We start from the raw sequence: 11,398 nt of genomic DNA, 5'->3' as shown, positions 1-11,398 counted from the left end.
GAGGCAGCTTGGTTCAACCCATGAGTCATTCATCCTGACTAACAGCGTGGTTGGGGCAGCCCAGTCTCACATTTTTCTTTTCATGTTCCCATCACAAGATGAGTGACATTTCCATGACATGGTTGTTTTTATTTACTCTTGTAACCCTAATCCCTTCTCCTAACCTTAATCATAACATAGCGTAAGTGTACCCTTTAAGCCCACTTTAAACTTTGATGTCAATTTACAAAAAAGGAAAATATATATTTTGTCATCCATTACTTCATCCAATCAAATGGTTTGTTACTTCTGACATTTTTTATTGCATACAAATCACATTTTCCATTGTTGATTTAGCCCGACCCCATAGTATACAGTCCCGGGACCCCTGACTAGAAAACAACCAAAAACGTTGGTGTTTTGGGACCTGTCAGATTTCATTCATTTTCAGAAAATTTCAGCCACATATCTGGTAAGTACATTAATATGTGAAATAACAGGTAAATGTGCTAATTTTGATTATAGATAAATAGTATTTTGCCAAATTATATGATTTCCCTTCAAATAGAAAGATGAGTTTTATGAGCGTGGAAACATAGCTAATCTCATGCCGAGCCCTGTTAATGCTACTCTGCCGCAAGAACTAAGGATGTCAGCTACAAATATTAAGCATTTCATTATTCATTTAACTTTGATATTTAGATAAATGCACCATAAATTTTTCAGTGGAGCTGGTTAATTTCATAAACTAACTTTTCTTTACAGGTCGGCTTAAATGGTACATCCCATCAAAATGCAAGCAAACTACAGTGAGCACATGTTCATATTCAGTGACAAAAACTTTATATGGCTGAATGTGTGCACAGTAGTAACTGCTGTAATGTTTGATGCAAACTGCAACCCCAATTCCAATGAAGTTGGGACGTTGTGTAAAATATATATATATAAAAAAAATTAGTTTTGCAAATCCTCGTCAATGTATATTCAATTGAATACACCACAAAGACAAGATATTTCATGTTCAAACAGATAAACTTTATTGTTTTTGTGCAAATATTTGCTCATTTTGAAATGGATGTCTGCAACACGTTTCAAAAAAGCTGGGACAGTCATATGTTTACCAGTGTTACATCACCTTTCCTTCTAACAACACTCAGTAAGCGTTTGGGAACTGAGGACACTAATCCCATTGTTGCTTGATGTATGACATCAGTTGTTCAACAGTCCGGAGTCTCCGTTGTCGTATTTCGTGCTTCATAATGCGCCACACATTTTCAATGGGCGACAGGTCTGGACTGCAGGCAGGCCAGTCTAGTACCCGCACTCTTTTACTACGAAGCCACGCTGTTGTAACACGTGCAGAATGTGGCTTGGCATTGTCTTGCTGAAATAAGCAGGGACGTCCCTGAAAAACACGTTGCTTGGATGGCAGCATATGTTGCTCCAAAACCTGGATGTACCTTTCAGCATTGATGGTACCATCACAGATGTGTAAGTTGCCCATGCCATGGGCACTAACACACCCCCATACCATCACAGATGCTGGATTTTGAACTTTGCGCTGGTAACAATCTGGATGGTCTTTTTCCTCTTTTGTCTGGAGGACACGACATCCATGATTTCCAAAAAAAATTTTAAATGTGGGCTCATCAGACCACAGCACACTTTTACACTTTGTGTCTGTCCATTTCAAATGAGCTCGGGCCCAGAGAAGGTGGCGGTGTTTCTGGATGTTCTTGATGTATGGCTTTCACTTTGCATGGTAGAGTTTTAACTTGCACTTGTAGATGTAGCGACAAACTTTAACTGACAATGGTTTTCTGAGGTGTTCCCATGTGGTGAGATCCTTTACACAATGATGTTGGCTTTAATGTAGTGCCGCCTGAGGGATTGAAGGTCATGGGCATTCAGTGTTAGTTTTCGGCCTTGCCGCTTATGTGTAGAAAGTTCTCCAGGTTCTATGAATCTTCAGATTATATTATGGACTGTAGATGATGGAATCCCTAAATTCCTTGCAATTGAACATTGAGAAACATTGTTCTTAAACTGTTGGACTATTTTTTTCACGCAGTTGTTCACAAAGTGGTGATCCTCGCCCCATCTTTGCTTGTGAACGGCTGAGTCTTTTGGGGATGCTCCTTTTATACCCAATCATGACACTCACCTGTTTCCAATTAACCTGTTCACCATTCATCAACTTTCCCAGTCTTTTGAAATGTGTTGCAGGCATCCATTTCTAAATTAGCAAATATTTGCACAAAAACAATAAAGTTTATCAGTTTGAACATTAAATATCTTGTCTTTGTGGTGTATTCAGTTGAATGTAGGTTGAAGAGGATTTGCAAATCATTGTATTCTGTTTTTATTTACATTTCACACAATATCCCAACTTCATTGGAATTGGGGTTGTATATTTAGGCTCCATGCATAGTTTTGTGAGCATATCATACATTTTGAAAGGAAAGCATTGGCTTTTTTAAGCGTTCCTCACGGCAGAACCGTTTAAACCCAGCATGCTCCATTTAAGCCCACCTCATGTGTTTCAGTAGAGAATTTCCTCTAGTACAAGTTAAATACATTTTCTCTGTTCAAAAGTGTTTAAGCATAACAGTTCACTGTGTGACTTTAAATTACTGATCTACTTTACTAGACACAGGTTAGGTGGATTGAAAACTTTAAATTGTCCGTAGGTGTGGATGCAGGTGTGAATGTGTTTGTTTATATGTGGCCCTGCGACAGACTGACGTCCTGTTCAGGGTGCACCTCGCCTCGCGCTCTGACTACTGGGATAGGCTCCAGCTCCCCTGTGACCCTTAATTGGACTAAGCGGTTGAAGGTGTGTGTGTGTGTGTGTGTGTGTGTGTGTGTGTGTGTGTGTGTGTGTGTGTGTGTGTGTGTGTGTAGATAGATAGAGAGACGGATAAACAGACAGACAGACTATAGTTCTTAAGCACATTTTCTGTGGCTGTAACTTTTAATATAACTCGATGCTAAAATACCCTCGTCCGTATGAGGATTGTCTTTTTTTACAATTTGCAGTTGTTTAATTGGTATCCCAGTGTAAACTACATATGCCTACAGAATAGGACTGCATTACAAACCACAGGTTGGTGAGGGTTCTAATTAATACCTAGAACTGGTAATTGGATCCAAGCACACTCCCGTTCTGGTCCACAATTCATATAGTGGCTGTAAAGGTGCTACATACATACATACATACATACATACACACAGACACGTTTGTGTGTGTGTATGTATGTATGTGTGTGTGTATGTATGTGTGTATATATATATATATATATATATATATATATATATACACACACACACACAGACTTTTTCACTCATGGTTAGTGGTTGGATGAAGTCATTTATTGCCAAACAACTACGTTTACTCTTTTTAAATCATAATGACATCAACTTCCCAAATTACCATGATCAAAGGTTTACATACACCTGTTCTTAATACTGTGTATTGCCCCCTTTAACATCTGTGACAGCTCGTTGTCTTTTGTGGTCTTTGTGGTCGAGGCTCTCTGATGGTGAAGCTGCCACTGAATATGTTTCAGACTTTATTTACATCATTTATGAAGAAATACAAACAGTATGGCACTCTATGGTAGATCTGTGTGGAGTAGACAGTTCTCAAAAACTGAGTGACTGTGGAAGAAGCAGAAGAGTGAGGAAAGCCACCAAGACATCCAGACAACCCAGAAGAAGTTATAGGCTTCTGTGGCTGTGATTGGAGAAATTGTGCACAGTGCAAACTTTGCATTGTGCATCACCACTCTTGGCTTCATAGGATTTTCTTTCACCAGAACAGATTAAATCTAAACTTGCATCTCAGATGTACCTTTTGGCAATTTGTAGCTAAACATTCGGGTCTTCTTTTTAAGAAAATCCTCCTCTATACCACTTCATCATGAAGCTGTGTAACTGATGATACATAATGTAACACAGATAGACAGACAGACGCAAAGCCTTCACAATACCAGATGGCCACATTGCAGGCAAAAATTGACAGAATATTTTCTGTATGGTCTGCTGACGTCATAAGATGAAAATACCAAACTGCAGTTATCGAAGTATGAGTTGAGTTGTCTTACTGGTTCTGATGTTGTTGCAGTTATACTTTGTTTTGGCTGTATAAGAGGTGGTGATCAAGCTCCTTTCATGTTCACAGGAGCAAACATGAAAACGACACTTAAATCCAGCACAGCCTCTAAGCATCCAGCTCGTCTGGAGCCATGACAGATATTTTTACCTGAGCAGATTCTGCTGCTCCCAGACTAGTGGATCCAGTTGCAGCCCTGTTCAGAGAGCTCGGACAGCCACGCCCACTGAGCATGCAGGGTGTAGTCACGGTGACCTGGATGAAATGTTGAACTAGTTTTTGAGCAGCTGAGGATCAGACGTGTGTTGATTATAGGCGTGTTGTGCTGCAGGCGTGCAACAGTACATGCACTAATAATAATATCTATCACGATTGCTACAGTGACAGAAATAAATCTGCACTTTTATGTACAAGTACAAACTTGTCAAGTCTCTGTTGCCTTGAGGTACACGACAGCAAAAGCACAGGGTCAAGACGCATCCTTTTACCAAAATTCTTAATGCGATATAAGCAGTACAGATTCCAAAAACCTGTACAAACCCAGAGAGGTCAGGAGAGTTTAGGGCGCCAAACTTCACATGTGAGGAATTATTTAGCTTTTGTGATGCAGGCTGTAATGGTTAAAAAAAATAATTATAATAATAATCTTTTTTTTCTGTGCTCAGCCTTCCCACTGGTCTGATTGCTTATCAAAAGTAAAGGTTTTTGTCCAGCAAGTAGTTTTCATTTGTTTTTAAAAATGTCTGGCACAAGTAAAGTCTGTGCTTTGAAGGCACTTTTGAAAGGATAATGTGCTGTGAATTCAACATTCCCAAATACTTAGACATAGGGATGGGTATCGAGAACCAGTTCCTTTTGGGTATCGTTAAGAAATGATTCGATGACATCAATAAGCTTTGTGCTTAACGATTCTGTTATCAGTCCTTCAGAGTGGCCGTTGTTTTGGCGGGTGTTTGTCAGGAAAATGATAATTTCTCAACATTGATTACAGACCCTGCAGCGGGTCCTTAATCAACTTTTCTGCAGCGCGGCTTTGCTTTGAACCTTGAACCAATCGAAGCGTGGTTCGCAGATTGAAGCAATGCTTCGGTTGATTGCTTCGTTTATTTCTTTCCTTCGCTTAATTTTCCCCCGCTAAAACCCTAAAGAGCATACGTCTGTGAGTATTATTTACCTTTTCTATGTTAAACCGACCTGTTATGGTCTTCTGAAACAGTTGATAGATGTATTTTATAACTTAAAAACAGGAGCGATGCTAACACGTTAGCATGTCTATGGCATTTTCAATGTTAAAAGTTAGCATTTAGCAATTGCAGCCGTCATCACGTTCGGGTGCATTTGTTTTCAAATTGTAATATTCCTTACATTTATTTTTGCTTATATATTAATAATCTAATGATTATTATATACAATTTTAGAGAAAGAGACAAAAAGAACCTGAATAGAAACACAACAGAAAATATATAATAGCAATTAACAATGAACATAAATAAATAAATACATACAGAAATAAATGTTTCCTGTGAACACCTAGTGACTCTCACACCTCCATTTTATCCCTGTCTTATTTAAGTTTAATGACAGTTTGTTTCGGTCAAACCATATTTTCAGTTTGTTAATTTCTTCAGTGATTTCCTCCAGAACTATCTGCCAAACTAGAAAACTGTGCATCCTAGTAAGAGCAGAATACTACTGGAATGAATCCGAATAAGGAAAGTTGTATTTTTTTTTTTTTTTTTTTCTCACCTAAATGGATTCAGCACTCACTGCAGTTTATTGTCTGGAATAGTCCCAGATTGCATTTCAGAGCTTCTAGAATTCAAACATTTTCGTGCAGGTAGTGTTGGGGGGTAATTTTGGGTTTCAGCTTTTTTTGTTTTTCACCACTTTCATCCCTGAATATGAGTTGTGATTCACTTTTGTGTGGATTAAAGTTACTAACTGGGACTCGTCTCGTTGCGAGAAAGAAACGACAAACATCCTCCGTTCTGTTCACACAGCTCCAAACGTTGCGCGGCTCTCTGACAAGTCAAGATAGAACGATAGAATTCAGTCTGAATTAATAACTTCAAAGTGAAACACAGTTTTGTTTATTTTTATTTATGTCCAGAGATCAACGATACAGTGACTAATCTCATATTTATTTACTTTAAGACTCAAGGAAATACATAGAAAACCTGTAAAGCCTACTTTTAGTACAAAATTCACAAGAGGTATCGATAAGTAATCGGATCAATAAGCAGAATCGATAATGGGATCGATATTGATAAAACCTTATCAATACCCATCCCTACTTAGGCAACTGATCACAAATATCTTGGAATGTGTGAAAAGGGGAGTTGGAAAAGTAAAGATGAACTTGTGGGAGTGCAGTCAGTATCAGTATAACACTAAGAACTTAAATCATAACAACATATTCACAACTGTTAGCTGCACATGTAGGTCGCAGTAAAATTCAGAAGCATATGCTATTTTCTGTGAGCCACAAACAGAAACGGCAACCCAGTGACAGTGAGTCAGCTCTCGAATGCACAAAATAAGTTAGATCCCATTTTTAGCTTACCTGGACTGAAGGTCCAATGGGCGTATGCCGTGGGTCACTTGTCTGTTGGCTGAGGTGTGTTTAAACTTCTTCTCTGAAACCACTGTTCCTACCCATGAGGACACCAAAGTTTGTTCGTTGCATTCTGATCCAATGTCAAATATGGCCGCCATCTTGAAAATCTCATATACGTATAGCCATTTGTCAGCCATTCATGCAGCAGTTGAGCCGAAATTTGCTACTTGGGTAGCAATAGACAAGCCCAAAATGAAATTTGATGGTTTTTGCGAATTTTTAGCTCACCTGAACCAAAGGTCAGGTGGACAGACAGACAGTGAATGCCTCCATCTACATTCCAAATTCCAACATGTACCGTAGTGTTCAGAATAATAGTAGTGCTATGTGACTAAAAAGATAATCCAGGTTTTGAGTATATTTCTTATTGTTACATGGGAAACAAGGTACCAGTAGATTCAGTAGATTCTCACAAATCCAACAAGACCAAGCATTCATGATATGCACACTCTTAAGGCTATGAAATTGGGCTATTATTAAAAAAAAGTAGAAAAGGGGTGTTCACAATAATAGTAGCATCTGCTGTTGATGCTACAAACTCAAAACTATTATGTTCAAACTGCTTTTTTAGCAATCCTGTGAATCACTAAACTAGTATTTAGTTGTATAACCACAGTTTTTCATAAGAAATATACTCAAAACCTGGATTAATCTTTTTAGTCACATAGCACTACTATTATTCTGAACACTACTGTGTGTGTGTGTGTGTGTGTGTGTATATATATATATATATATATATATATGTGTGTATATATATATGTGTATATATATAGCCAACAGTGAACAATATAAAAATGATATGGTCACATATCATCACACTTTCTTTTTTCGTTGTTTCACACACACACACACACACACACACACACACACACACACACACACACACACACACACACACACACACACACACACACACACACACACACACACACACACACACACACACACACACACACACACACAAAGAAAACTAACCAATTACAAAGAATATAACAGGGGAGGTGACAGCCCAAGAAGGGCCCAATAGGAGCTGAAGGTCGCTTAATACTGCAGCTGGCAGAACTCGCTGCAAAATCCAGGGTGGGGATCTTCAGAATATAAACCCCACAGCTCTCCCAACCTGCCATGTCCAACATAACCTGGTGGTATATCAATAACAAAAAAATGACACATATTGTTGTTGTTGTATCAAATAATTCTTATATAAACTAAGGCAGCACAATTTCCTCAGATGGTTCACTGGACAAAGAAATAACCTCCAGGTCAGCATGAGGTCATCTCAGAGTGAAAGTCCTCCAGCAGAAGGGCATTCGGCTGACCACCAAGCTGAAGATTTACAAAGCTGTGGTCCTGTCAACACTTCTGTATGGATGTGAAACATGGACTTTATACCGACGACACATCAAACAATTTGAACAGTCCCACACAAGGTCGCTTTGTGCAATCATGTGCATCCGCTGGCAGGACAGAGTTTCCAACCTGGAGGTTCTTGAGAGGGCAAAGTCAAAGAGCAGGCAATGCTAATCCAAGTCCAGCTATGCTGGAGCGACCACGTCATCAGAATACAAGACCACTGCATCCCAAAACAACTGTTGTACAGTGAGCTGAGAGAGGGTACAAGAAAAACTGGAAGACCAAAGCTGAGGCTCAAAGACACCCTGAAAAACAAGCTCAACTGGTGCGAACTCGAACCTCGTGACCTGGAACCAGCTGCAGACAGAGGGGGCTGGAGATCTCTGATCTACAGTGACGTGAAAGCCTTCAAAGAAGACGGACAACACCTACTCGAGTCTGCAAGAGAGAGAGAGACGTCACAGGGCTGCATCAGCCCGCATCCTGACAACCGACCACCAATGTCCAACCTGTGTGAGACTCTGCGCTTCAGGTTTTGGACTGCAGAGCCATATGCACTGCCATCACTGACACTTTGCTTACAAAGTCATCATTGGATCCGATGGACTACCAAGATACTATTCATGAGCATGGTGTTAATATAGTTTTTGTTGCAGACAGTCATTTTACTTGTGAATTCTGTTAAAAGCACAGTGTGACTACCTGGCATGCAGCTTTTGAAGGTGGAGTTACACTCAGTGCAGTTTTCTACAGAGTACATGACGTAGAATTTGTCTTTGTACCTACTAGAGAAGTTGCTCCAAGTAGCAACACCTGTCTAACATAAAATGGGAGATTATCAAACTGGATGTTCTTGTGAGAAATGTGCCGAGATGTTGAAAGTCAGCATCTATAAAAAGCATAATTCTTACGCTGTTAAGCCACCGAAAGTGTGCTCTCTTCCTGAAAGACCGATCTGTGACAGTGTCTCTGAAAGAGGAGCACACTAAGGTCATAAGTTCAGCAGTGCTGCATCACCATCCTGGAGGACCATTTCAGGAAATCTGTTCTCCAGACAAATTCTTGGTATCTGAAAAGGATACAGAAGAATGTCAAAATGACTTATTGTACATTTTCATTAAAGGGATTTTAGAATAATTTACTTTATGGGTGATTCTTTAACTACGGGCACTATTGGCCTTGTAAATGTAATTTCCACCACACCATTGCCTTACAATATAAAGCGCCTTGGGGCAACTGTTTGTTGTGATTTGGCGCTATATACATGTGCTCTGATGTCACTGTTTCTCTCCATAGAAACTACCCAAACAATCTTTCATACAAACTGTTTAGGGACATTACAGTGTTGTGGTGGAAATTACGGCAATAGTGTGGGACAACTACATTTTGTTTAAAAAAATCACAACAGTTGTATGACATTGAATACCCCAATTATGTTTTGATTATTTTACTGATATTTTATTCAGAGATATTTTAAAACATTAGAAAAAACGTTTCTTTACCATTCATTTTTATCATTGAAGATCAAAAGTCTGGGTGTGGGACAAGCACAAAATGGCAATATTTGCATATAATGATGCTGAAAAAAGGTGAAAAAGTCATCATAGACTACTAGAACAAATTTCTTAACACACTTTCATTGTAAAGATAACTATAAAAGTGTGAAATTTTCCCGTTTTTCTGTTTTTCATACAATATGATCAAAGGACATAAGTGCCCATAGTCTAAGAATCACCCTTATACATCATGCTCAGCTCCTCAATGACCTCCAGGATCCCCCGCTGATGTACAGTTTCTTGAATGAGCGCATCATTTATTATTTCGGTAGTTCATTAGGTAGACTAGCAAGTAGTATTTTGACCCAAACATTCAGTCTGGTTAACTTCAACCACACTCACTGACTCTTCCAGAGGGCTTGTTCTGGGCCTCTTCACCTGCTCCATATCCACCGCTATCTGTACACAAATACAACAGAGCATATTAGAACCACAAGGCCATAAAACCCAAATTACCCACAGGCTTTGATTTGTCAACAACCAAACTATCAAGATGTGAGCCTGACACTGGAATCTGCAGCTTTCCTTTTCTTTGCCAATCTTTACAAGAGAAAGACTATTTTATGTCATGTCCTTGAGATTAGAAATACAATACTTTTATCTGCATGCCTTTTACAAATATGTTACACATTTTTATGTTACAGTTGCAAATGTGATAATGAAATCATACCAGAAAACTGAATGACCGGAGAGGAGCAGCAGGCAACACCAGGACCCGACTGTGGCCATGTCATGCTGGAAATACAATAATACAAACACTGAAGTCATGTTGTACAAAACAATGCCCAACAATGTATTTGGGCATTATCTGAAATTGAAATCTGCACCCGGCACAATGTACAGAGCATACTGTAATAAAAACAGAACACCTACCAGTACAAATCCTGTAAAAACATTCTAACCTGTGTTACACCGCTATTTATCGAAGCTGAGATCTACAGCCAGATACTAAACACCTTGAAAAGTACTGGGTGACCGTATTCAACATTTGTGAGACAACAACTATCAGAAGATTGCAACACGCATCACTACCTCTGTCTCTTCAGTGGTTCTGGGCAACAAATCCACCAACCAAAAATTACAGGTGGATATTTAAAGGTATCCTTGATTGTATATGAGAATGCCAGTGGGGCAAAGGGGGCAGTGACGGTGCCCACAGCACACCGTGCATCTCCTCACCTGCAGTGGGTTTGTTGTTTTAAAGCTGAAGTGGACCTGAATAACCAATATAGGAAAATCAGTCTGCAATCAACAAGTGATGTAGCTTTTTTTTTTTTTTTTTTACTGTTAATTCCTTTTTCTCGAATGGGGGTACAATACAAATTTGCCTGTTATATTAATTTTCATTCAATTATTTATTTATAATCCACATGGAAACACAGTCTAGATTTAAATCACAAATCATGTTTCACTGCAATACAAAAGAGATTGGGGGGGGGGGGGCGGCGGCAATATTTTACCAGCACATTTGACAAAAATGAATTAAAAATAAACTTGCATTGTTGTGTTTTCCAGCACTCATATTGTCAAACTTAAAAGCATAGAACACATAATGGCAATTACCTGCTGCCTTAAAATTTTGTATTTTGTCCCATGCTGTGTTGGATAAAATGGTAAATTTAACAGTTTCTGGATAGATAGTATTTAAAAAAAAAAGCCTTCTCGGGTAATTTACCTGTGATGCCGCTGTGTCCTTTGATGAACTAGTCTGCTTTTCTTGGTTTGATTTACTGTCTGCTAGATTTTTACCCTGGAGACTCGCTGTTGTACACGCAAACC

At 39.0% G+C, this 11,398-nt stretch overlaps 1 protein-coding gene across 1 annotated transcript in view; it reads left to right on the top strand.

The window, feature by feature from the left end:
* The first annotated feature begins 8,156 nt into the window (after positions 1 to 8,156).
* Positions 8,157 to 11,398, top strand: part of plekhg4 (pleckstrin homology domain containing, family G (with RhoGef domain) member 4) — an 86,060-nt gene continuing 82,818 nt past the window's right edge. Inside the window, exons 1-3 of the mRNA XM_034162759.1 lie at positions 8,157 to 8,224; positions 8,311 to 8,595; positions 10,666 to 10,807. Of these exons, the coding sequence (XP_034018650.1) occupies positions 8,157 to 8,224; positions 8,311 to 8,595; positions 10,666 to 10,807 (495 nt within the window). The remainder of the gene's footprint in view (positions 8,225 to 8,310; positions 8,596 to 10,665; positions 10,808 to 11,398) is intronic.

Source organism: Thalassophryne amazonica, chromosome 2 (assembly GCF_902500255.1).
Source record: "Thalassophryne amazonica chromosome 2, fThaAma1.1, whole genome shotgun sequence".
Taxonomy (NCBI): Eukaryota; Metazoa; Chordata; class Actinopteri; order Batrachoidiformes; family Batrachoididae; genus Thalassophryne; species Thalassophryne amazonica.
This window is presented reverse-complemented; position numbering and strand designations above follow the sequence as displayed.